This window comes from Pongo pygmaeus, chromosome 12, assembly GCF_028885625.2.
Source record: "Pongo pygmaeus isolate AG05252 chromosome 12, NHGRI_mPonPyg2-v2.0_pri, whole genome shotgun sequence".
In the NCBI taxonomy this organism is placed as follows: Eukaryota; Metazoa; Chordata; class Mammalia; order Primates; family Hominidae; genus Pongo; species Pongo pygmaeus.
In genome coordinates this window covers 41,984,858-42,012,522 of record NC_072385.2, presented here as the reverse complement: position 1 = coordinate 42,012,522, position 27,665 = coordinate 41,984,858, and the positions used below count along the sequence as shown (strand labels likewise).

The window sequence follows — 27,665 nt, the reverse complement described above, 5'->3', positions numbered from 1 at the left end:
AAAACAGGTGGGCTTAAGAAACTCAGAAAAGGGTGTACGGAAATATACTCTGCCTGGCACAGTGATATTTTAAAGAAATAACATTTGTATTTTGTTCCATAACTAAATGAAATCAGCTAACACCATAGGGAAAGTACATATGTTTGCAACCCAGCCGAGAGTCACCTTGTTACATCTGACTCTCTGTTCTGGTTACAAACATCTCTCTGTTCAGCCCGCTGGTGCATACATACACTCTCACAGCTGAGGACAGATGTGGCTAGCAACGCCTTGTGAAGCAAATGTCAGGCAGCAGACTGCTACCACAGGCTCACACACCTGCAGGTGACATCACCGAGCTTTATCTTACCCCAGAAATCTATTAACATGCAGAAACAAGTGTCACCCAACCAAAACCCACTCTTAGAAAGCATTGGCCTCATCAGCCTGAGAAGGGAAATGACAAACGAGATGCCGAACTTCCACTCAGCTCCACGTCTGTCTCGTGGGGGAGGAAGGATCCCCTGTTCCCCACCCGAACTTCCCAGGACACCTGTTCTCTAACATCGAAAGGATGTCAGATGCAGCCAGAACAAACAAAAGCTTTGGAGAAAACTCCATTTCCTAAATATTGCCTTTTTCCTTTGTTTCAGGGGATTTTGTCTTTAGTAGCAAAAAGTAGCTAATACCAGTGAGTTTTCACTAATTTCTTGTCCCCAAAACAGATATCTTCTTTGGCTGTAACTAGGCAGATAGCAGGTACTCGATATATGTCCAGAGCACCTAAAAAATGATATATATCTGAGATGCACTTTAAGGTACCCTAGCCAGCATCCAGGCGCAGTGGCTCACATCTGTAATCCCAGCACTTTGGGAGGCCGAGGTGGGTGGATTGCTTGAGGCCAGGAGTTCAAGACCAGCCTGGGCAACATGGCAAAATCCTGTCTCTACAAAAAATACAAAAATTAGCTGGGCGTGGTGGTACACGCCTATGCTTCCATCTGCTCGGGAGGCTGAGGTGAGAGGATGGCTTAAGCCTGGGAAGCAGAGGTTGCAGTGAGCCGAGATCAGGCCACTGAACTCCAGCCTGGGCAACAGAGCCAGGCCCTGTCTCAATCAATCAATCAATTAATCAATACAAACTATGTTAAAAATAAATAAACAAATAAAATACTCTAGCCAGAGATAAAAGGGAGGATAGGGTGAACTAAAACTGTCAAAATGTTGATAATTGTAGAAACTAAGAGACAAATAATAGGGAATCCACTATGCTACTCTCCCTCATGTTTAAAATTTTCCATAATAAAAATATTTTTTAAACGTGTAGCAAGATTTCCAGCTGTTGGCCCAACCCCTCTTCCTCCCATCCTTGGTAATAAAGTCCTAAGTCTGCTCATGTAATCTACTCTTATCTATGGAGCCACTAACTAACCCAATGACAGTCACCCCAATGCTTCTTGCCTTTGATGGCCTTAGGAATGGACAGATGGGTTTATCTGGCCAATGAGAGATGAAGGAAAGTCTCTTGAAGGGTTTCCGGAAAAGAAGTTTCCATGCTGCTAAAAAACGACATATGGGAAAACATGGGTCCTCCTTTTCTAAATCTTATACATCTACATGTGAGAGCAAGAACCTCAGCAGCCATATTGTGGCCATGAGTGAGTCAGTCAAAGACAAAACTGACATACTGAGTAGCAGAGAAGAAAGATCAAAGCAACTCTGGTCCTTGAGGTGTCACTGAGCCCCTGAAATAACCACCCTGAAACTGCCCCACTTCAGGAATCATTAAGAGAGAAAACAATCCACTTCCTGTCTAAAATAGTTAAGCCAGGGTCATAGCTAAAGGCATCCTACCTGATACGAAATAACTGTTTGATGAATGAAGGAAAGAATGAATAAGACTCCAAAGCACAAAGAATTGTCAGATAGTCTTAACAGCATCATCTGAGTCTTAGAAAAATCAATGTCCTTGGAATCCCGTACAAGAGTTGGGATTTACATTGTATATTCTCTTTGCACACAGGGTCTTCTGGCTTTTACAGTAGGTCCCCCTTCTGCACCGGGGATACATTCCAAAACTCCAGTAAATGTTTAAAACCAGGGAGAGTACTGAACCCCACTGCCAACCAGACATATTCCTGTCCATGTCTTCCACCCACAAATTTAATTTCCACCTTAATTAAGTGCTTATCACCCCTGTGGCTGTACCTTTTACAGTTTGAGGTGTGACAGCAAAACTAGCACAAATTTCTTTTTCCTTCTTCACAGTTTCACAGGTAGAAGACTCCTTCTTTCTGTAGATCTTAGCAACCGCAGCATATGATTGCTTTTCTTTTCTTATGAAGTCGAGAACTTTCACTTTTTTACCTAAAGGAAACACTTTACAGCTTCTCTTTGGCATATCCCAATTGCCAGCATCACGACTCTTGTGTTTTGGGGACATTATGAAGTCAAATAAAGATGACTTAAACACAAGCACTGTGACACCATGACAATCCATCTGATCACTGAAACAGCTACTAAGTGACTAACAGGTGGGTAACCTGGACAACGGGAGGATTCCATTCAGGATGGGATGTAGCAGGATGGCTTCAGATTTCATTACATTGACAGGTGAAGCCAGCTGGATTTCCTGGGTCGAGTGGGGACTTGGAGAACTTTTCTGTCTTACGAGAGGATTGTAAAATGCACCAATTAGCACTCTGCAGCTCGGATTGTAAAATGCACCAATCAGCACTCTGTAGCTAGCAAGAGGATTGTAAAATGCACCAATCAGCACTCTGTAGCTAGCAAGAGGACTGTAAAATGCACCAATCAACGCTCTGTAAAATGCACCATTCAGCAGAATCCTAAAAGTAGCCAATCACAGGGAGGATTGAAAAAAGGGTATTCTGATAGGACAGAAACAGAACATCAGAGAGGACAAATAAGGGAATAAAAGCTGGCCACCCCAGCCAGCAGCAGCAACCTGCTGGGGTCCCCTTCCACGCTGTGGAAACTCTGTCCTTTTGTTCTTAATAAACCTTGCTACTGCTCACTCTTTGGGTCCAAGCCATCTTTAAGAGCTGTAACACTCACTGCGAGGTCTGCGGCTTCATTCTTGAAGTCAGCGAGACCACAAACCCACCAGCAGGAACCAACTCCGGACACAACATCACTCAGGATGGCACACAATTTAAAACTAATAAATTGTTTCTGAAATTTTCCATTTAATATTTTCAGAACAAAATTGGCCACAGGTAACTGAAACCATAGAAAGTGAAGCATTGGATAAAGGGAAATTACTGCATTTCACAGTACATATCATATATTTTATTTCTTTGACAAGCAATCAGGTACATCCTTGTATCTTCTCCTGTAAAGTTGCTTTTTGATTTGTTTGTTGCATTTTCTCAAATCGTATCTCATATTCACAGCTCTGCCCAGGTCAGCAGAGATTCCTAATACACTAGAAAGAACACGGTCTTTATTGAATGGCTATGTGGCCTCGGACAAACTCCTCAACCTCTCTGAGCATTAGTGCCCTTATCTCTAAAACAAAATTAGTAACACCCATTTTAGGGGCTATGACAGTTAAATGAGGAAGCATTTAAGCAATATGTCATCTAAAGCATTGCACACTGATGTCTCCTCCACATCAAGACTATTTTTAAGGTCAGGAATAACTGTTGACAACTGGCAGAATCAGTTTTCTTCTTCTACCCTTGCTTTCAGGTATACAAAAAAGATGTAAGAAGTATAAAAGATGAAACAGAATTTTCCTCCATATGAGCAGTTTTGTCTCCAACACCTAATGTTTCCTTTTTTCCTACCTACACTCATCACAGAAGACATGTGATTTAAAAGAAGACTCTCAAAGGTTTCCTTTCAAACAAGACAAGTCCCTTGGGGTAGGTCAATTCTCTCAACTGGGACAGTTTCTTAAAGCAAGAGTTGGTAGCTTCGTCCCCAGGGCCATCTGCTGGCCATCAGGTGGGACAGATTCCAGGGAAGGTGGAGGTGGGGTGCTAGGCTGAGCAGAGCAGTAATCTCTGCATCCTTGACCCCATGCCAAAGGACAGGGGCCACTGTCCCCTTCTCGTTTTCAAGGGAGAAAACAGAAACTGGTCCCTCTGGGATTGCTTGAGAAGGGCCACCTCTCCCTTGGGTTAAGCAAGAGCTTTCCAGATCTCTGCCAGGTGGTGGCCCTCAATGGCCTCTGCCACATCATCCCTGCACCTGAAGTCTCCTTAATTCTCTTCCATAAACCTACTCAGTCATTACTTAAATAGGGAAATTTTCCATGAGCATGGCCTGCCCTTCTAGCCCTGACACTCTCCAAACAGCACTTTATCCCCCTGCTGGTGGAGAGCAAACAAACACCCTCCTTGGGGGCTGGGGCTGAATCAAGGCTCTGAGCCCTAGGGAACCATCCCAGCACCCTGGGTGGTGTTGGTGACACACTTTGGGGAAAAGTCTTCTGCTGGGAGTCAGAGGCCTGAGTTTGAATCCCCAAGTCCACCTGGTGTGGAACCTCCACATCCTGCCTCCTTCACGGAGATGTGGTAGGTTCTGCCTGGACGATCACAAAGAGGTACAGGCAGAAGATGTCTGGAAATTGTGCCAACAATGCTAATCATATCCTCTACCCACTGTGTGCCTGCAAATCTCTTCTTCCCCCTCTCTTCTTCCCCTCAGAAGTTGCCAGCCCATGCTGCACAGCCTGAAGGGCAGGGCACACCCTCCCCACGCATGCAAACAGACACACACACACATGCACAAGCACACACACATGCACACACATGCCTTGGAGCATCGAGTGCTTCCTTTATCACCCTTAGGTTGTGATAGTACTCCCACCAGGGTCACCAAAGGCAGACATGGTGTGCTTTTACCCTCATTTAGTCCATGGAAGAAGCTCAGTAAATATCTGTTGAATGAACAAATTAATCTATATTCAATTGAAATTAAAAAAAAATGTCCTAGATTTAACTTCGTTTTCCTTTTAAGATTAAAAAAAAGGAGAGGAGAGAGGAAGATGGGGAATAGTACAGTCAAGGTAAAATAATTAGTTCCTTTCCAATTATCTGTTGCACTTTGTAGATTAAAACAAGGCAGGGCCTTCCCCACGCCTGCAAACCAAACAAGAAAGGGCCTCGGGCTGGCTCTAGAGGGCGACAGTGAGTCTTACTGTGCATTTGTGTGTCTGTGTCATTGCACAGACAACCGTAAAAGTGGATTCTGGGGGATCTTCCGTTTTGGAGGGACTACCCTTCTCTCCCACCCATTAGTATGACTAATTGAAAGATGATTTAATTTCTATGTTTAGACAAACAAACAAATAGAACAAAAAATATCAGGGAATATTGAAAGTATTTTATCAACACAAAAACCAACATGCATGTGAGCCTTTTAATCACAGATTTGATTCAGCCTATGCCAACTGAGCACATGATACCTGCCAGGCTCTGAAGATGGAAAGAGGAATAAATACTGTGCTTACCGTCAGGAGCTCTCGGTCGAGGGCAGTTTCTCTATCCAGGCACTCTTCTCATTTTGGACCAGATAATTCTTTGTTGTGAGCAGCTGAACCAAGCATTTTGGGATGGTTAACAGCATCCCTGGCCTCTCCACCATAGCTGTCAGTCAGTAGTGACCTCCCCAAGTTTGGACAACCGAAAATGTCACTAAATGTCTCTGGAGGGCAAAATCACCATAATTTAGAACCACAGGTATAGGAGGAGGATATTAAGTAAATAGCCACAAGATGGACCACCCTGCCCGAGGCCCGGCATTCTGGACCCAGCACACGCCGGCACTGGAGGGGATGCAGACAAAGAAGCTTGTTCTCTGGAGGAGGAACATTGTGGACCCACGGCTACTGACATGTGAGTGTATAAATGTGGCTCTCCTTCCGCTCCAAGCACCCACATACCATCTTCACCCACCATGGGCTCTAATGAGGGTGGAGATTGCCTTATACAACAGAATACAGCACTTGGACAAGCAGTCAAGTCTGCCTCATGAAAGACCAGGGAATGAAGTTTATAGATGGACTTCTCTGCATGGCACTTGAGGCTCTACCAACCTCAACAGGAAGCAGAATCTGAGTGATAAACCACCTCAGGAAAAAGAAAAAAAAAAGCTGCTTCATCACAACTCCTTCATTGGCCACAGTGAACAGGGTTTGTGCTGCCCCTCCAAGGGATGTCCCGGCACCCCCACAGGCCCAGTCCCCCGTGTGATGTAGAGGCTATAGAATGTTCTTGATTTGTAAGTAGTTTGAGCCACATAAGAGGCCAAAATGTGATTCATACAGCAAAAATTGCCTATAAATGCAGCATCTTGGTGACTGAGGGAGGCAGATTTAGAACTCTCTGTGGCTAGTTTAACAGAACCCTGGATTACATCTTGCCAATTTAAGCCGTTCATTCAAACTTGAGAAACGCCCTTCAGGAGGAAGTCGAGAGCCTGAAGCTGGGCTTGCAGGTCAGGCCATAGAATATGAGCCAGGGAGCCAGGGCCCCCACGCACAGCCTGACCACAGAGCTCCCCGGTGTCCCTCTCAACAGAAACACGAGCAAGACCATGGTAGCCCCCCCTCCACCACGCCATGAAATGGGTAGGCACCAGCCGCAGGCTCACTGTCAAGCGATCCACCGGGCCAGGGCGACACGGCTCCAGTCAAGGGAATATACAGAAGGCAGCAATGGGCTCCCGCCCCGCAGTAGTTTTACCCTGTACCCCACACCCAGCAGACCTGTCACAAACACCAGCCTGGACAGTCGCCCATAGGGGTCTCCCACTGACAGAGCTGGCCTCCCCTGGCCCTGGCAGAAGGGTAGCTCCTCTCAGCACTCCAGGAAATACGCTGGGGGCTTCCTCCAAGCTCATTCTCTCTCCATCCTGCTCTCTGCCCTGCACTCAGCGGCATTCAACCCAGTGGAAGCTGGAGTGACGCCAGCTATGTTCACCTCTGCAGCCAGGACAGAACATGGAGCAACTTTCTCACTGGTGAGGTCTAGAAACAGCTGCCCCCATTTCCTGGATCTCTGGGAGAGGCCCGCAGGCCAGAGTTTTCCAGGTGGTTGAGATGAGCAATGCCTCCAGTGACATGACCTCAGGCACCTGTATTTCATGGAGGGATGTCATCCCAGCGCCCCTGAGGGCTCTCAGGACCACAGACCAGTGCATTGGTTCTGCTCTGCAGCCACCTTGCAGTGAAAAACAAGGTCAAATCCGATTGCCTCGGGCTGCACCACCCCAGCACGAGGGCCTCACTGAAGCACCACATAGTCTAGGGCGTCCAGAGCTGATGGAAGACCTGACTGCACCTGTGTTGTCGTGGAAAGCCTTAAAAGAGGAATGGGCTAAACTGAGTGCAGTCACACAGCTTGCAACCTGCCTTCATTGAAAATGATAATGTGGCTCAATGTGAACTCAAAGGCCTCACCCAGGGCACGTAAAACAAGGTAATTCCACATGAAGAACCCCCTCAAACCATACCCAGAAGCACTTGGAAAAAGTGTCAACACGGCCTCAGACACGGTGTTCTCACCTTAAAAAGGGATCCAGAGACTCCCCTATCTTAACTCTCTTTAATTCAAGTTCACTGAGCATAATTTAATTACAATAAAATTCACCTGATTTAGGTGTCACAGTACTATGAATTTTGGAAAACATATATAGTCGTGTCACCTCCACGATCAAGATTTAGAATCTGTACGTCACCCGCCAAAAATTCCTCATGTTGCTTTCTAGTCAACCCCTCCACCCACCTGGTGAGTACGGGTCTGCTTTCTTCCCTACAGTTTGCTCTTTTCCAGAATGTCATGCAAAAAGAATCACACAGTAGGGGCACTTTTGAGTCTGGCTTTTTCCACACAGCAGAATGTCTTTTTATTGCTGAGTAGTATCTCTCTGTGTGGAAGTGACACAGTCTGTTTACCCACTTCCCAGTGGAAGGACATTTGGAATTGTCTTCAGTTTGAGGCTACTACGAATGGAGAAGCCATGCATACAAGTCTTGGTGTGCACTAACATTTTCATTTCTCTCGTTTAAGTATCCGGGAGTGTAATCTCCGGGTCTATGATAAAGGTATATTTAATATCATAATAAACTTCCAAAGTGTTTTTCCAAAGTGGCCGCACCATTTCGCCTTCCACCAGCAATGTATCAGAGTTGCAGTTCCTCCATATTCTCATCAGCACTTCATATTATCAGGGTGGTTTTTTTGTTTGTGTTTGTGTTGGGAAGTTTTGATGAGGGTCAATTTGATGGTATTGAGGTTTTAAGCCATCCTAACATATATGTAATGGTATCTCATTCTAGTGTTAATTTGCATTTCCTTAATGACTAATGAGGGTGAGCATCCCTTCATGGTCTTATTTGCCATCTATGCATCTTGTTTGGTGAATAATCAGTTCGAGTATTTTTTGCCCATTTATTAAATTGAGTTGTTTCATTTTCTTGTGAAGGGGCTGTAAGAGTTCTACATACTCTGGATACAACTTCTTTATCAGATATGTGTTTTACAAATATTTTCTCCCCATGTGTGGCTTGTCTTTTTATTTCTTTGCAGTGTTTTTCAAAGAGCAGCTGTTTTTAATTTTGATAAAATCCATTTTTGCCAACTTTTTCCTTGACAGTTCATGCTTTCTGTGTCTGAAGAAAGTTTTCTCTAAGCCAAGATCACAAAGATTTTCTTCTATGTTTTCTTCCAGAAGGTTTAAGGTTTTAGGTTTTACATTTAGGTTCATGATCCATCTTTGTTGCTTGTACATGCTACAAGGTATGTGGTATGGGTTTTTCTTGGTTTTTGAGTTTTTATATGGATGTCCAATTGCTCCATTTATTTAAAAGATTATCCTTTCTCCACTGAATCATTTTGGCGCCTTTGTTGAAAATCCATTGATCATTCATGTGGGGTCTGCTCCTGACTTCTTCCTATGTCCCATTGGACTACATGTCTGTCCTTTTGCCTACATGTCCTATAGTCTGCTCTTGATTACTGCAGCTTTACAGCGAATCTGAAAATGAGGTACTGGAAGTCTTCCAACTCTGTTCTTTTTCAGAATTGCTTGGCTGATCTAGTTCTGCTTTTTGTTTGTTTGTTTCTTTGTTTTTCTCACTCTGTCACCCAGTCTGGAGTGCAGTAGTGCAATCGCGGCTCATTTCAACCTCCACCTCCTGGGTTCAAGTGATTCTCCTGCCTCAGCCTCTTGAGTAGCTGAGATTACAAGCACGTGCCACCACGCCTGGCCAATTTTTGTACTTTTAGTAGAGACAAGGTTTCACCATGTTGGCCAGGCTGGTCTCAAACTCCCAACCTCAGGTGATCCACCTGCCTCAGCCTCCCAAAGTGCTGGGATTACAGGCGTGAACCACGGCACCCAGCCTAGGTCTTTTGCCTTTCCATAAAATTTTTTGAATTATCTTGCCAATTTCTACACAAAATCTTACTGGGATTTTAATTTGAGCTGTGTTGAATCTCCTGATCAATTTCATGTGGATGTCTTAGTCTTTTGAAGGTAAGGGAGGGGTCATTTTCCAGGGGGATATCATTCAAGAAAGACTAACCGGTTCCTCCCAGACCCGCGGACACAGTATGGCTTTGTTAAATGGCCTTGGCTCTAAGGATGTAGAGGGGCACTTGTGGAGGGAACAGGGATGCCGCCTGCCTTTCCCACCTGTTGCCTGAGGCAGACAGGAAGGAGAAGAAATAGAGCTAGGCTCTGACCTGAGAAGCAGCCCTGAGACCCAACAACAGAAAAGAGCATAGAGCATGGTTCCTTGATAGATCTGAAAAGGAGACGATAAAGGGGGGCCATTGGAGGGTGAGTTCACTGGTCTGCGAGAGAGAAGGGAAGTTAATCCTCCATGGGAAATAGCAAAAGCAAGCAGTGGATGTGGCAGGAAGCTCAGCGTGAGGAGACAGCAGCGTGAGGAGTGAGGTCTGAATCCTGTGCTAAAGGTCAGGATTCTGCTGTCTACACGGGGAAGCCCAAGGGGCCTTCTTAGTGGGAGGGGCGTGGTCAGATCTGTGTTTGAGAAAGATCCTCTGGTCAGCAGGCAGAAGGCTCCCTGGAGACCACCCTGTGGGCGTGGCAGCATACATGTCATGAGCAGGTTTGACTGGGAAATGGCCACATGGTCAGAGCAGAAGGCACCAAAAGCACACGGCCACCAACTCAAAGGAAACAAGGGACTAAAGGGGTATAGGAGAGGCACAGAAAAGACACATCCATCTGCTACATTAAGCCCTGGACCCTGAAGGGCATTTACCCTTCTCCTAGCAAATCCACAGCCCCATGCCACACTCTGCCATGAGATGCTGACAACCACCCTCGGCCCTCAAGAGTCTCACTAAGGAAAAGCATATGACTTGGGCACCCCATGAATATTCATAGGCTGCCATTTAGGGGCAATATTTTGTGTTAAGGCCATCAAAAACGCAACCATCCAAAAGATGGCTTTGTTTTAAGATTATACCATTGGGGTTGAATAATTTCTTGGCAACCCTGTGTATATCTGGTTGGAGCCTCACTGTGAAGTTTGAAAAAGAGACAGATGGAACAGTCGACCAGAGAGCCTCAGTGACAGAAACAACTATTCCCTGGAAGGGGAAAAAAGGGCAGAAAGGCATTTTTGTTTATTTTTACAAAATTTGGAGGAAAACGGCCTCCTCAGCTGTCTCCACAAGATCAAACCAGCCCCAAATGGGAGTTGTTAGGTATTTGCCAACACTTGAAATCAAAATCCAATAGGCCTGATGGCTGTGGTTCTGGTCTTTTCCTCCCTTTTGTATTTCAAGATGGCAATTTCATTTGCTCATTGATGCTGCTTTTTCATTCAATAAGCATTCTGATTCATCTAGGAACTTCAAACTCTGCTTCTAATCTAAATCAGAACACAAAAGTACACAACCCCTTCACTTCTTCTAGGCCATCTGGGCTCATTCTAAACAAAAATACGAGCACAGTCTCAGAATGAGTGCTTAATCACCCCGGGTCTGTACTTTGTTGTAAAGGCAGGCCTCCAGTAGTCTAGCTCAGGACGGTCACACTGTGTGCAGTTCGATCACATGCAGGTTCCCCAACTCTCTCTTTCCCCGTCCAGCCTTCGAGGGATTCCAGGGCCTCTTACGGGGCTGGTGACTATAACTCCCATATTAGGTTGGGATGAACAGGTTTGGGATGAACAGGCCTGAACAGGATACCAAATTTAGCCTTTCTTAGGTGAGAAACCAATAGAAAAAAGTCAGTTGTGGGAAAGAACTGCATTTAGAATTTGCTTAAGAGTCACACCTCTGTGGACCTCCATTTAAGTATCACAGAACCAAATGGAAAATTTGCTTCCTTCTTCGTTTATTAAAGAAACATAACTAATGAAAAAACAAAGCAAAATCATTCTGTTAGGAGTTAGTTCACCACTCTCATCCTCCACTTTCATGAGCTCTTCTTAGAAATACAAGCATAAGTGACACGTGCAAAAATTCCACGCTGTTAGTTCACGTGTTCTCTCCGGTATCAGACAAGCGAGAGCCAAAGGTGAGAAGCTCACCTCTGAGCCCGTTTCCTCTTTTATCTTGGCCCAGGGGTACTCACCAGGAGGGAGCAGCCTTCTTCACTCTGCTGCACTGGGTCAGGCAGGAAGAACATCTAAACTCTCTTTCAATCTTGTAGAAAGAGAAAAAAACAAAACACCCACACAGTGGGGAAATTGTTCCCCACTGTGTGGGTGATGGGGCCCCGAGAGCTGTTATCTGCAAAGGGCACTTCTGGGGGTTACCCAGCTGTCACCACTGTGTGGATTCCACCTGAAAACCTCAAGCCAAACAGTGGGGAATGAACATCAAGAGACAATTTTCCACTCTGTGAAAATGGCTTGACTTTACAAAAATAAATTAAAGCGCCATGACAATACACGAAACATGGGCAGGACCTGTTGCTAAGCGCATAGGCAGTCATGGCAGAGGCTCTCCTTGCTTGGTACATTTACACCATCGAAGTATGATGATTCTTTCTCTGCTTCCTGACCCCTCAGCTCCCTACCCACATGCCCATATGAAGACATACACACACACACACACACACACACACACCCTCTATACCACAGACAGATCTGGAATAACTGGTCTAGCAAAAGTTAGAGGTATCTGGGGTCAGCAGTGGAAGTGGTTGGGGTGGGCATGTGTTAGACTGTGTGTGTGTGTGTGTGTATGTGTGTGTGTGTGTGTGTGTATGCACACTTGCATGCTCACATGCAGGAGGATGGTCTCACCCTGAACACTGTTCATTTGAATAAAGGAGAGCTAACAGCTGAAGCACCACTGCATATGCATGCAAACAAAATCAGGCCTCCTTTGGGCCTCAAGTCCTCTGTTGCCACACAAGAGCCCCTCTAGCTCTGAGGCAATCCTGCCCCTCCGTGTCTGCAGCAGCCTGAGAGGCACTGCTGGCTGGCCAAGGTTATAGGATTTTAGTGACTTCTTTCCCTCCTCTGCACATTCATCTCCTTTAAGGCCCCCAAATCCATTTTTCTTCAAGAGTGAACCCATCCTCCCAGTATTGTCATTTTGGAACCACGTTTTCCTGTCCCCCTTTCCTTCATCCCCTCTTCTGTCTACTAAAGGAGTCTGCTGGGGTTCCCCACCATCTCTCTTGGTCCTGACGCCCATGTTAGAATTTTGGAAGCAGATCTGATCTGCTTCCAAATTCCAAATCTGGTCTTAGATTTAGAATCTAAAGTCTCAAATCTTGATGCCAAAGGTATCCCTACCCACACAAAGAGGACCCCTTTCCTCAACTCTGGCATCTGGGTTTGGGGTCAACATGACAAGGAAAATGATAATCGATAGGAAAACAGTATGGCCACTCTTCAAAAACTTAAACTTAGAATTACCATATGATTCAGGAATTCCACTTCTGGGCATGTACCCAAAAGAATTGAAAGCAGGGTGTCAAAGAGATATTTGTATATCCAAATTCATAGCAGCATTATTCACAATGGCGAAGAGGTGGAAGCGACCCAAGTGTCCACTGATGGATGAATGGATAAACAGAATGTGGCCTATACATGCTATGGAATACTATCCCATAGAAAGGAATGAAATTCTGGTACGTTCTACAATATGCATGAATCTTGAAGAATTATGCTAAGTAAAATAAGGTAGTCACAAAAAGGCAAATGCTATATTATTCCACTAATATAAAGTCCCTAGAATAGTCAAATTTATAGAGACAAGAAGTAAAATGGTGGTTGTCAGGAACTGCAGAGGAGTTGAGGAAGGAAATGTATTGTTTAATGGGTATGGAGTTACATTTTGCAATGTTGAAAATGCTCTGGAGATGGACAGTGGTGTTGATTGCACAGCAGTGGGGATGTATTTAATGCCACTAAACTATACACTTAAAAATTATTAAAATGGTGCTAGGGTTTGCATGTGTTCCCTCAAAAATTCAGATGTTGAAACTTAATGGCCAACGTGATGATATTAAGAGGTGGGGCCTTTAAAAGGTGATTAAGCCATGAGGGCTCCTCCCTCATGAACGAGATGTAAAGCCCTTATAAGCCTTCCCCTCTTGCTCTTCTCCCTTCTGCCACATGAGGACACAGCACTCCTCCCTGCCCACGGCTGCAGCAACAAGGCACCATCTTGGAGGCAGAGACCAGGCCCTCGCCAGACAACGGAACCTGCTGGCGCCTTCATCTTGGCCCTCCCAGCCTCTAGGACTGTGAGAAAATAAATTTCTGTTCTTTATAAAGTACCCAGTCTATGCTATTTTGTTATAGCAGCACAAACAGACTAAAACAAATGGCTGATTTTATGTTAGGCATATTTCACCACACACGAAAAAAGTAATTAACAAAAGGATAGAAGTTTCAGCCAATCCAAACAAGCAAATACGATTTTTAAAGAGGGGATGCAACCAGAAACCTACATCCCTCATCTTCCTCCTGCTGGATGAGGGGAGAGGTAGGTGGCCAGGCTAGGTGTAAGAGGGAGCAGAAGAGTCACGGTGGCCGGTTGTGGTGGCTCACACCTGTAATCCCAGCACTTTGGGAGGCAAAAGCGGGTGGATCCCTTGAAGTCAGGAGTTCGAGACCAGCCTGGCCAACATGGTGAAACCCTGTCTCTACTAAAAATACAAAAATTAGCCAGGTGTGGTGGCAAGTGCCTGTAATCCCAGCTATTCGGGAGGCTGAGGTTTGAGAATTGCTTGAACCCAGGTGGCAGAGGTTACAGTGAGCCAAGATCATGCCACTGCACTCCAGCCTGATGACAGAGCAAGACTCTGTCCCAAAAAAAAAGAAAAGAAAAAAGAAAAAAAGAAAAGTCAAAGGGTGACCTGCAGGCTTCTAAGAGAAAAGATCAGGTCCTTCTGTGGCCAAGGGGAAGAAAAGGCCTGACCTGCAAACAGCTCTTCAGTGACACCTCGTGAAGTGTCATCAATTCTGGGAAAATGGGGATTTCCCAGAAGGTAGGTTTGTCCCCACCACAAATTTACAAATGTTGTTGTACTTTCCAGAATTTTAAAATCATAATTCCTTAGATTTCAGAAGTAATTTTTGGAAAACACAACCCTTTGATCATCCCTTCTCCGTTTCCACAGTATTGAAGATGTCAGTCCACGACCAGGTCACATGCTCCTCAGTAAGTCTCCCCAGCTTGGCTTGTGTGAATCAGACATTCATATTTTGTGAGACGCCCAGCCAAGCCTAGAAAGTCCTCATGCTGTCTCTGAGTTACTGCAATCACTTTCTAACCATTCTCTCTGCTCCCAAAGTCTTCAGACTCCTCTACAGATGACACCAGCTGCCATAGGCAGCCTTTTGTGAATACCAGCTTCACTGGGCTACCACTCGCTCCCCGGTCCCCAGATCCCAAGGTTGATGGTGAAGGACCTTGGACCTTGCAAGGCAGCCTCAGGAGATGTCTTCACTTTCCTTCCCTCAATCTCATCACTTTCAGTTGTCACTTCTCCCACTTACTGAGATTTTTGTTTGTTTATTGTTGCACTTATGTAAATATCCATGATATTTGTTAATTGCTCTGCACTTAACACCTTAAAGGTTATAAGGACAGCCTGGAGACAAACATCTCTGGAAACACAGCATGGGGAAGCCACATGTGCTAGGATGTCTCCTGGGGAGAACAGAGCACAGAATGTGGGGGCTGGAGCCTAAAGAGGCAAGCTCATGCACAATAGACAGCTGCTAACTTCCTCCTTGCATTCTGTCCAACTCTCTGCAGGGCTTGTTTGAGGAGTAGGTTCTAAGTTTGGGGTCAAGGCTGAACTAGTAGGACTCCAGAAGCAATCTGAAGCCACCAGGATCCACCCCACACCTCCACACTCTCCCCAAACTCTGCCTCTCCTCCACAGCAATGCCAGACAGCAATTTAAAGACTATTTGTTCTGAGAGACTGTTATCAGCCTGCCAGGGGCATCTGCCTGAGTCAGCTGGGCTTCCCTGCCACTTTCACAGTTTGGAGGAATGAGGATGGTTTAAGATTTCCTTCCTCTTAGAAGCCTACCTTGGCCAGGCATGGTGGCTCACTCCTGTAATCCCAGCAGTTTGGGAGGCCAAGGCAGAAGCACTGCTTGGGTCCAGGAATTCAAAACCAGCCCTTGCAACATAGTGAGACATCATGGGGAACAGCAAGCTTGTCACTGAACTAGAGCAAGATCTTAGCTGTCCTCATTCTGGAGCAGTCCACCTTGAGAACATTCTAGAAAAAGAGGCTCCTGCAAGTTCCGGAGAGAGCACTTCCATACCCACCACACCCCACCATACCACACAGTTGGTTTTAGGGTTAGGGGTCTGTGTGCGCACCATGCTTCTTCTAAGTGTGCCGTAGCTGTGTGCCTCAGCAGCTGCAGCAGCCTGGCTCGGGTTACAAGGGAAGAGCACCCTTCTGCAGGACACCACACTTTTGTCGTGGGCATGCAACATACACACAGAGGACCAGAAACATACAAACAATTGATGGGGTTCAGGACACAATACACTAAAAAACGGCACCTTGGCATTTGAGAAAACAGCAGAAGCAGGAAGGTCACTCTCACCTTCCCCTTCCCCTCCGCCCCTGATACAGGCCGTAAAATTCTCATTTGAGAGGTAGCCTCCATATACCCAAAGAAAAGAAACATACTTATCTCTGAAGACACAGGACCACAGAATCTGAACAAACAGGCTAAGTTTGTTAAGTCCTCAATCCCCCACCCAGTTTATCACAATTAGATCATACCCTCTTTGTCCAATTATCCATCTCTACAACTGTGCACTTCTCCATCAAACTAACATTAAAAACATACAGGTTTCTCTGTTACTTTGGGTCTTTATTTCCTTGTGAGAGCTCCCACGTTATGTAAAACTTATATTAAATAAATGTGCATGCTTTCTCTAGTTAATCTGTCTTTTGTATGGAGACTCAGCCATGCACCTAGCAATGGGCCAGGAAAATGTATTTCTTTCCCCTCCATGATCTTGAGCGTCTCTGGAGCAGTTTCTTTCATAGGTGTCCAGAAATGTCCCACATGAGAGCCTTTCTTCCCACAGGCGCATTCCAAGGGCTCGAGTCCTCTCCTGCCCCTTCCTGCTGTAACCTACATGGCTCCCCCGCAGCTTTCTAGGTCTCAGGAATTGCCTAAGATTGCCCGGTTCACATGTATATTGAAACCATGTATACACTTTTTATGAGCATTTTTAGGAGGCAAACTTGTTTTGAAATCAGGTGACTTTAGGTTGTTTGTGGGCAGCTGAGCAGACATCCTCAAGCCCGAAGCCTATGACCAGAGGGTGGCACTTTGGGAGGCTGTGAGCAATTTTCGTAAGGACAGGAAGGATCCTGCTTATCACCCCTCCACTGGGGCTGGATCTTACTTTAACATCTCAATGCATTTTGACATATGCAAAGGGGAAAAGGTTGATACCAACACAATAAACAAACATTTTTCATAAGTGTAATACAGTAGAGACCAAGGCAGAAATCATGAAGCAAGACAAAAACAGGGCTTTTTGCCACTGTCAGACATCCTAAGACATAGAGAGAGAGGCCTGGCATGGGGGGTGGCGAGGGCTTCACAGACAAGCCCTTGCTGGGTTTCTCTCTGCTGGGACTCACCTCTCATGCAGGGCATCCCCGTTTTCAGGGACTCTTTAAGAGTGAGAACATTACCCAGATAGCGCTTCTGTGTCATGCCCTAGAATATCCCATTTTTTGTTTGTTTTGAAATAAATGTGCTATCTACCACCATGTTTTCACAAAGACCTCGTTCCTCTAAATAGCAACGTGCTCTTGCCAATCAAGCAACTAGAACAATTCCATCTGTGACATGGACGTCACGGGAAAGCAACCACCAAAAAAAGCTCAAAATCTGAGACATAAGCAAACCAAGAGCTATAAACTGGTAAGGATAATTCTTAAAAGAAACAAAAATGTAAACATTTACCTGTGGCTATGGCGAATCGCTATCGTCAACCCAAGCTGTAATTAAAAAGAGAGAAAAACAAATTAAGTAATATCAAGAGTATGCAGAATTCACACAAGAAAATTAACTTGATATGGCCAATTATGTTTTAAAGATTTTCTAAAATGCCCTACAGCTAATGCTTCAAAAATAACACATTTTTAATGACGGATATTTAGTTTCAACTTAGCTCTTACAGATAATTTGTATTTTGAAAGAGTCTTAAAGAGGCATAAAATATTTAGTTGTGGATTAGACAGGAGTTGTCTCTCAATAGGAATGGCTTCCAAAATAGGGGTCTTTTAGCTCCAAGACACAGTTGTGAAAGGATGGGATTGCAGCATGTAGCTGATTCCAAGGTTGGCATTAGGAGAACACGCCCACACATGGTGGGATCCTGGGAGCTGGTCCCCCCTCTATCTCCTACCCTAGGAGCACCAAGTGGAGCCCAGGCCACCTGGGCCAGAGTTTCCCTATGCGGATCATCACAGCCTTCACACTGATCCCATAAGCTCAAGGCGGGCAAGCCTCAGCTCTGAGGTCAGCAAATACATTGAGCCTGAAATTCATGTGTGACATTAAGATACGATGCATGCAATTGCTGGGCACAGCAACAAGTGGAGGTTGAGGTGAAGCTGTGATTTCCTCTTTACTCTGCAGGGATGATGAGGAAACCTCTCACGCATAAGTGGGGGTCAAATCATATGACAGGGGCCCTGGCTAGTTCACAGAAGGGATTACAAGGGTCAGGCCAGCCAGTCAAGTTCAGCTGCATCAGCAAGTTATTGAAACTGTCAGAGCCTCAATTTTCCCAACTGTGAAATGGGCAAAATTATTACTTTCTCACAGAATTAATGTAAGGATGAAGCAATTTTTATATATTTGTGTGTTTGTATCTCTGTATGTGTATGTGTGTGCCTACTGTGTGACAGATAGGAAAAATTCTATAAATAATAACTACCACCACTAGCACTATATACAGGCAATACCCCATTTATCGAAATGTTAGTACATTCCAAAACTTAATTTTTCAATGAGTATTGGGAACTTTGAAAATATTTCATCATACAACAAGCGATGACCAGGTCAAACATGCCTGTGTAAGTTTCACTAGCCCATTCGTACCTACAGCAAGACTAGTTTAAGAAGGCTCACGACAGTTAAGAACCTAAGCATTGGCCAGGCGCGGTGGCTCACGCCTGTAATCTCAGCACTTTGGGAGGCTGAGGCAGGTGGATCACGAGGTCAGGAGATCAAGACCAGCCTGGCCAAAATGGTAAAACCCCATTTCTACTAAAATACAAAAAATTAGCTAGGCGCGGTTGTGGGCACCTGTAATCCCAGCTACTCAGGAGGCTGAGGCAGGAGAATCGATTGAACCTGGGGAGGTGGAGCTTGCAGTAAGCCGAGATTGCGCCACCGCACTCCAGCCTGGGTGACAGAGTGAGACTCCGTCAAAAAAAAAAAAAAAAAAAAAAAAAAAAACTAAGCATCATCTGAATATCATTTCTGTAGCCAAAGTCTAAGTTGCACCTTAAGCTTAAGATCCCCAAACATCACTTATGGTTCCCTTGATATTGGTCCAAATAGGATTGGGTAGGGAGGTAACATTCATGGTGCTGTCCCAGGTGGTGCAAGATGATAGGAGGGTCCCCAGGCTGTGGGAGGGTGAAAGGGGAGGGAGAGCTATGAGGAGAGTAACGGTTGAAATTAAAAAGTCCAACGCCACTGCCCAGCTCGATGTCCCGCGGAATCCCCCAGACAGTTTGAATAGCTCGCCTCCAGAATAATTCAGCCATGCATATCACTGCAGGCATCCAAAGCACAGGACCAACGAGGGCAAGCCATCAGCAATCACAGGCTTATGTTTGCAAAAAGAACAGCTAAAAGTGAAGGTATGAAATATATAAAATCAGGTTGATTGCACATCACAATCACCTGAATTTTTCAATTCTCTATCTCAACTAGGAGTAAGTTTTCTTTGAAACTTAAGCAAACAGAAGAGGAAGATGCCTCAGAGACAATCAAGAATTTGAAGAACAAGGAAGAAATTACTTTGGGAAAGAAATAAAAGTAGAAACTGTAGACAGAAGGTCAGGATGAGCAATTTACAGATTTCACATGCCGGATAACTTTACGTTTCCTGGGATTAAAACGTTCTGGCTTACAGTGAGGCTAATTATAAGATAATTTTACTGACTGAATATTTTGATAAGCTTTGGAGTACAGTTTAATTGGTGGCTTTTCCACAGTTGAAAGATAAGCCCTTGCTGGAGTAGGGAGAGGAAATGGGGTGGGAGGGACAAGAAGGAAAAAAAAAACACAGAAAAAGTTGTTCATGACAGCTGTGCTGGTTAAAGGGGGCTGGGAGATGAATCTTTCACAAAGGTGAATTTCAGTGAAGGGTTTTTATGAGTCTTTTCCTGACTTCTGAATAAAATATGTTTTATTGTCATTCTTAAAAGGACACCTTGTTAAGGAAGGTGTGAATCAAGGAAACTCCAGTGGACAGGGATGGCTCAAACCAAACGACAGAGCAGCCAGGGCTCCTGGCAGACCTCTGCATGAACAGGACCTGCAAGGGCGCACGGCAACTGGGGAGGGGGGAAAACCCTCCGTGCTTTGTGGGAACCCACTTCCAGGGTGGATGGGAACAGGGTATTTCACAGTCATTCTGGAAACATGGCTAAAATGTCACACAGAATGCACTGGGTTCAATGAGGAAGGCCTGAACAGAGGCTGGAACACTGTAGAAAAGTTCTTGTGGGTCTTCCCTTGAAACCCCAGGTTGGAACAGACCAATGAGGCAAATGAGCTGTGTAAGAAGCTTCCATATGTATGCCTGCTCTTCCTCATTCCTACAGAGAAAGCAGGGGAGGTAGAAGAGTCTCTGAGGTTTCTGTACCATAGCAAATGCCAGGTAGAGGCAACTGTGTGATCTGCTGAGAGATGAGATGCTTTTCCTCCTAGGCCTTAGGAACCTCCATCATCTAGTCAGGCTTTCCAAAGCCCCTTGCCCTACTCTGATGCATCAGCAACTCAGAAACGCTTTAAGCAAGTCTCACCACTGCCTGTGTGTGCGCACACACATGCACACACACACACGTACACTGCACACACACATATGCATACTCACACGTGTGCATACATGCAGGCACACACACATACACTCGTCCACATTCAGACATGCACACACACACATGCAGTCTTTTAGTGCTTGTGTGCATGTGTTTATTCACATGTGCATACATGCATGCATATGCAAGCACACATACATGCACACACACGTGTACCACCGCATGTGCACACATGCACACTCATACATATGTGCATACACACACTCATCCACAAGCATGGTTACACTTTGGCATTCAGAGAGGCTCATGGAGCCCCTCAGACAAAAGGAGGCCTCAGACAATTGACCCCTTTGTTGCTGGTCTCAGCAGGGACCCAGAAGAGAGAGGGGAGGGAGGCCCATGGGTTGGCCCCTGACCCTGGCCCAGCCAGGCTGAGGTCCTGGGACATGGAGGTCAGCGGGATTTTGTGCTGCCCTCCCTGGGGAACACCCCCCCCCACCGAGGACATACTGTAAGTATTGCCAGAACACACTAAACAAACTCCATTCTGAGTACTTCATTTGAGATTTACACAATTTGTTAGTATCAAAATTAAATCACATTTTAATGGCAAGGAAGGAGTAATTCAACATTTCAAAATTTTTCCTGCCACTTCAGCTTGAAAATGCTCCTTTTTTGGAACAGCTGACTGAGGCAGCTGTTTTGCATCAAGTTGGAGGGGTTTCCATATGACCCAGGGAGCTCAGACAACAGGCAGACCTTCCTGCATTAAAGGGTAATCTGAGAATAATTTGCCATAAAACACCCAGAAGTACACCAGCTGTAGCCAGATACGCCCTATAAAGCACCACGTAGACTTCATGGATCTTGTAAAATAATAATAATAATTTTTAAAAACACGTTTTTTAAACACATTATAATTTTTTTTTAAAGAAAGGAATGGTTTACACTATCTTAGAAGGCAGTAAAGAGATTCCCTTACATGTTCACGATTGCTACTAAGCACCACTTCCCAAATGCCCACTTGACCAAGGGTCCCTGTGTCCCTGTGTCACTGGGAATCCGATCTTTTGCAGGTACCCTGGACCTCATGCTGAAGATGTGCTCTCTCACACACGGCTGCCAAGAGCCGGTGAAAAGGACAGACCAGGAAGCACCAGCTCCAGTCTCCCAGCTCCAAGTCCAGAACTTTCTAGGCCTGGGACAGCGGCACACTCCAGGAACCCTGTCCCATGCTGGAGGGGCCATGACCTAGGAGCCAGGTCTTTTCACAGAGGAGGCCACCAACCCACCAGCAGCCTGATGCCAGCACTCCCAATTCTTCAAGCAAAGCTGGATAATGGGGTTTTTTATTATGAAAATTTCCACGTTTTAAACTAATTTGAATATTTTTCAAATACGATTCAAGCCAAACAAAACATGTCAACAGGATTTGGCGAGGGGGCCGCCCGCCTGCAACCTGCCTTGCACCCTGCCTGCTGCCAAGCTTATACCCAGGTCTGCAGATCTGAATCTACGCGTAGGCGACAAATCTGGAAAGAGCCTGCCTATTTCTTCCAAGGCTTCCCTCCCTTTCCCATACTTGTGGGAAGCTTTTTCTTTACTTTTCCTTTTTTCATTTCAAAGGCCTAAAGAATTGTACATCACAAAATAAACACTAAAAGAAATTGGTATTTGTTTTTCTTCTGTATGGTTTTACTGTTCCTATCCCCTTTTCACAGAAAATATGGAAAAAGAAACGTGAAGGGAAGAAGAGGCATGACATCGGCAGAATACCATGCAAACAGGACCACCGCACCCACAGAATACCACTCAAACAGGGCCACGGCAAGCACACAATACCACTCAAACAGGGCCACGGCACCCACAGAATACCACTCAAACAGGGCCTCGGCACCCACAGAATACCACTCAAACAGGGTCATGAGATGCTGGCAGCAAGGACATGAGGACTGGAAGAGAGTGATCCACAGGACAGATTTCTGTAACCCCTTCCCAGGTCTCCTTCTAGCACTGCTCTCTCATGATAACAAGCAAGACCAGCACACTACCCCCAACAGCCCCCTCCAGGGCTGGTTGTCCCCAGGCATCACCCCAGATCTTACTGATTCCATGGGCCTGACTCTCACACCCACCACAGCTCACTGGGTCTCTGCCACGGATGTCTTCCTAGAACTTTCTTAGGTACTTGCTACTTCTGCTGATAAGCTAATGATGCTTAGAGATGCCGGTGGAAGTAACAGTGAGCTTGCGGCCAAACCCCGACCTTTCCAGCCTGTTTCTTCATTGTGAAATGAGGATAATGTTACCTACTCCACAGGGTTGTTTTAGGCAGATTAACTTTGACCTCAAAAACGAGGACCAGCAGTATCAGTCTCCCCTGGGAACTTGTGAGAAATGCAAATTCTCAGGCCCAAACCCAGACCTACTGAGTCACAAACTTGGGCATTTCAGCTGGTTCTACAAGAGTCAAGTTTGAGAGGCACTGAATGAGATGATAATACAGAAAGAACTGAGCAACCTGCGTGGTACTGACAAAGCTTGTATTAGCTGCCAGATAATGACGACACAGCCTAAAGTGAAGCCTTTCACATTTTATGTCCTCTGAATGTCATTTCAATGTTTTATACTCAACTTCAGGCACCATGATGATCACCACGAGTTCAGGCCCACTGGCAGGTCTGGAGGAGATGAGGCCTCCTGGTGCTCACGGGAGACCAGCAGGGAGAGGTGTCTGCACTCTGCTTAGATGCACAGTGCTGTTGACAAGCAAGGATGCAGCCAGCTTTCTCAAGGCCAAGGGCGAGCCCTGGAGCCTCACCAGGCTGCAGCACCCTCCCCTTTCTGGGTTCCTTTCCATCATTCCACCAAAAGAGGAAAAATACAACAAGACAGGGAAGAGGAGGAAAAGCAGAAACGTATTTTCACTATGGAGTTTACTTTATGATATTACCCTTTCTTGGTCCCTTGGAATTAAATTTTTTAAAAAAAACCTAAAGAAATTAAAGAAAAAGCCACACTTAAGTTTAAAAAAAAAAAAAGAAAGAAAGAAAGAGATAAATATAATATGTAGGCTCTTTCCAGATTTGCTGGAAACCCAGTAATTCATATCTGAAATTTTCAAAAGCTGATGTAAAAGACAAGTTGTTAAATCAATGGAAATCAACACAGAACTAACATTGAAACCTAGGCGGTGCTTGTTTAACCTAAGGAAACAGGTGGCTTTTAAGTCTTTAGGCCCCAAATGACTAAAAATCTAAGACCCATTATGCTGCCATTCCTCACTGCTCCCCACAAAGAGCCTGACCCGGGCACTACCTTTTGGACTCAAAGTTACAACCCTGCTTGAAAAGCATGGAGATCACTTCACAAGGACTTGCTTTGTCTCTCATTTACCCAGACCTGAAAAGTTGTGAGTCTTGAGTTGCCGTCTCTGCAGCAACGTCACCTTGGGTCCCTTCTGCTGGGTGTTTTTCAGGGATGGAGTCCCATAAGCTGGGGGCTTTGGTGGTCACAGGACCCTCTGCTCTCAACCTCCTCTCCAGAGAGGGAACTCAAACCAGGAGACAGCAGGCAGGAAGCTCTTGAGCAAGAACCTGGCAATGGTTATGGGCTTTAGGAACACTGGCTGTCACCTTTGTCATTTCTATTAAGTGACCATCATCTGTCACAGTGAACTGGGACTATGGCAGGACAGGGCTGCTTACTTGTGTGTGTGTGCCCCACACCCAGGGATGCTAACCAAGACTCCGGAACCGCTGAATTCACTCCAGGTAGTTCCTCTCTGCTGTTTACAGCTTGTCAATGAATACTTTTTTCTTAGGCTTAGGTTTCAAACAAAAGAATTATGCACTCTAGTTCATTTGCTTCTCTTGATAATGAAGGGTTGGCTAACGGATACTATGAATAAACCACACACGGTGTTTTCCTAGAAAGCTGAAGTCCCTTAAAAGAAATCATCATGACAATGGCTGCGGATTCTGTGCGTCCCTTACATCCCAGAACACCTCACACTCTGGAACATTCAGTGGTAAATAATCACTTAAGTGATTCTTATTACATGGCAAATACCACTACTGATTATTAAGTCACAGGAGAATCAGCCAGAAGAGGAGGAAGAGGACAAAGAGAAGAAAAGGAACCGTGAAAAGACTAAGGGGGGAAAAAATGTGACACCCGCAAACGTGGTCAGTAACAAAAACGTTAGGGTATTTTCAAGGTGGATTTGGGGACATTAAATACAGGAAAGTGCAAGCCCATTGATGGGCTGTCACAGCAGCTCAGAGACCTCATCTCAGCTTGTGGACCCCTCTCACGCCCAGGCCCTGTCACAGTCAAGAGTCAAAACCCAAGAAAGGACATCACTTTTCAATGTAAGGCCACAGAGAGTTTTAAGGTATTCAAAGAAAGACAGGAAAACACTTTTTCTCCTTCTGAGCTTTCAGCTACCTTTTCCTCAATCTAATTCTTACCCTCCAAAAATTCACAAAACAAGTAAAAAAAATCCTCCACCCAAGCATATGAGGCAGTCCATGAAATACAACAGCAACTGCTAAAAAGAGTGCAGGAGATCTGTTGCAGGGAAAATAAACAGTTTCTTTAAATTAAGCTGTTTATTTTGAGATAATTGTAGATTCGCATGCAGGTCTAAGAAATTATACAGAGAAATAATATAGAGAGATCCCAGGTACCCTTTATCCAGTATCTCACAATGGTAATAGCTCACAAACTTAGCATAATATCACAACCAGGATACTCCCCGGACAGAGTCAAGCCACAGAACATCTCCATTCCCGAAAGCACCCCTCATGGCGACCGTGTGTAGCCACACCTACTTTCCCCCCTCCCCAGCCCACTCCTTAGCCCCTGGCAGCCACTAATCTGTTCTCCGTTTGCATAATTTTGTCATTTCAGGAATGTTATGTAAACGTAATCATGCAGGATGTAACCTTTAGGATTGGACTTTCTTAGAATAATTCTCTAGAGATTCATCGAGGTTGCAGTGTTTATCAATAGTTTATTCCTTCGTACTGCTGAGTAGTGTTCCATGGTATAGACGCACCACAGTTTGTTTAACCTTTCACCTGTTGAAAGATATCTGGGTTATTTCCAGTTGAGTTATGAGTTATGAATAAAGTTGGTATAAACATTCGTTTTCAGGTATTTGTGGAAAAAAATACATTTTCATTTCTCTGGGAAAATGCCCAGGAGTACAGTTGCTCAGTTATACGGCAGTTGCATATTTAGTTTTATAAGAAACTGCTAACCTGTTTTCCAAAGTCTTGACAATCTCACCAGAAATGTTCCAGTGATGCTGTTTTTCTACATCCTCACCAGCATTTGGCGTTATCACTTCATAAATATGAGCTATTCTGATAGGTATGTAGTGATACCTCACTGTAGGTTTAACTTACATTTCCCTAATAGCTAGTGATGTTAAACATCTTTCCATGTGCTTATTTGCCATCTGTATGTCTTTTTCAGATAAATATCTCTTAATCTCTTCTACCCATTTTATAATTGGATTGCTCAGCTTTTACTGTTGAGTTTTGAGAGCTCTTTACATATTCTACATACTAGTCCTTTGTCAGATATGTGATTTGTAAATATTTTCTCCCAGTCTGCACTTGTCATTTCATCCTTGTAACAAGGTATTCACAGAGGGAAAGAGTATTTTGATGAACTCCAACTTACTAGTTTGTTCTTTAAAGGATCATGCCTTAGTGATACGTCTAAGAATTCTTTGTCTAGCCCTATACCTCAAAGAGTTTCTCCTTTTTAGTGAGACAGAGTCTTGCTCTGTCACCCAGGGTGAGTCCAGTGATCATGACTCACTGAAGCCTCAAACTCCTCCCAAGTAGCTGGGACTAAAGGTGTGTGCACTCTCACCTGGATGATTTTATGTATTTATTTATTTATTTAGACAGAAGGTCTCACTATGTTGCTCAGGCTGGTTTCTACTTTTTTTTCTAAAAGTTTTATGGTTTTAAATTTTACATTTAAGTTTGTGACCCCTTTTGAGTCATTTTTATAGAAGGTGTAAGACTTGTATAAGGCTTGTTTTTTCACATATGGATGTTCAATTACTCCAGCACTGTTTGCGGAAAAGGCCATCTTTCCTCCACTGAATCACTCTTCCACCTTTGTAAAGAATCAACTGGGCTATTGGTTTGGGTCTATTTCTGGGATGCCTAATCTGCTCCATTGATCTATTTGTAGATCTTTCTGCCAGTACCACACAGTCTTGATTTCTGTAGCTATATAATATCTTGAAATTGGGTAGACTGCTTCTACATACTTTATTCTTCTTTTTCAGAATTGTTTATCTATTCTTTTGCCCTCCCATATAAATTTCAGAATAACCCTGGATATATTTACATAAAACCTTGCTGAGATTTTGATAGGAATTGCATTAAATCTGAGGAGAATTGGCATCTTTATCATGTGGAGTCTTCCAATGTATAAACATGGTACGTGTCTCCATTTCTTTGAAACTTCTTTGGTTTCTTTCATCATCATATAATTTTCAGCATGCAAATTCTATACATGTTTTGCTAGAGTTCATTATATGTATTTTTTGAGCAATTATATTTTTAATTTGTGTTCATTGCTAATATTTGGAAATGCAATTAATTCTTGTATGTTTATCTACAACCTTCTGAAACTCAATTATTAGTTCTAGGAGGTGTGTGTGTGGAGGTGTAGGTTCCTTGGGCTTTCTATGTAAGAAGTCATGTAATCTGCAAATAGGGTCAGTTTTATGTCTTTTTTCTGATCTTTATGCCTCTTATTTCCTTTCCTTGCCTTATTTCCCTGGCTAGTGCCCCCAGCACTGTGTTGATTAAGAATGATGACAGCAGACATCCTTGCCTTGTTCCCAATTGTAGGGGGGAAAGTATTCAGTATTTCATCTTTAAATATAATGTTACCTGTAGGTTTTTTGTAGATGTTCTTTATGAAGTTGAGGAAATTCCCTTCTATTCCTATTTATCTGAGAGTTTTAATTATGAATTGGTGCTGAATTTTGTCAAATATTGCTGAAAAACACTTATCCTTTTTATAGCTATTTCTTATCTTCTTCTCTATCTAGTTTTTATCAATAAAAATTTATACAAAGCTGGGCACAGTAGCTCACGCCTATAATCCCAGCACTTT

General features: G+C 44.4%; 1 protein-coding gene across 1 annotated transcript in view; it reads right to left on the bottom strand.

The window, feature by feature from the left end:
* ACOXL (acyl-CoA oxidase like) overlaps nt 1-27,665 on the bottom strand; it is a 405,131-nt gene that overhangs the window by 269,198 nt on the left and 108,268 nt on the right. The window contains exon 14 of the mRNA XM_054475660.2: nt 17,416-17,450. Coding sequence (XP_054331635.1) covers nt 17,416-17,450 — 35 coding nt within the window. The remainder of the gene's footprint in view (nt 1-17,415; nt 17,451-27,665) is intronic.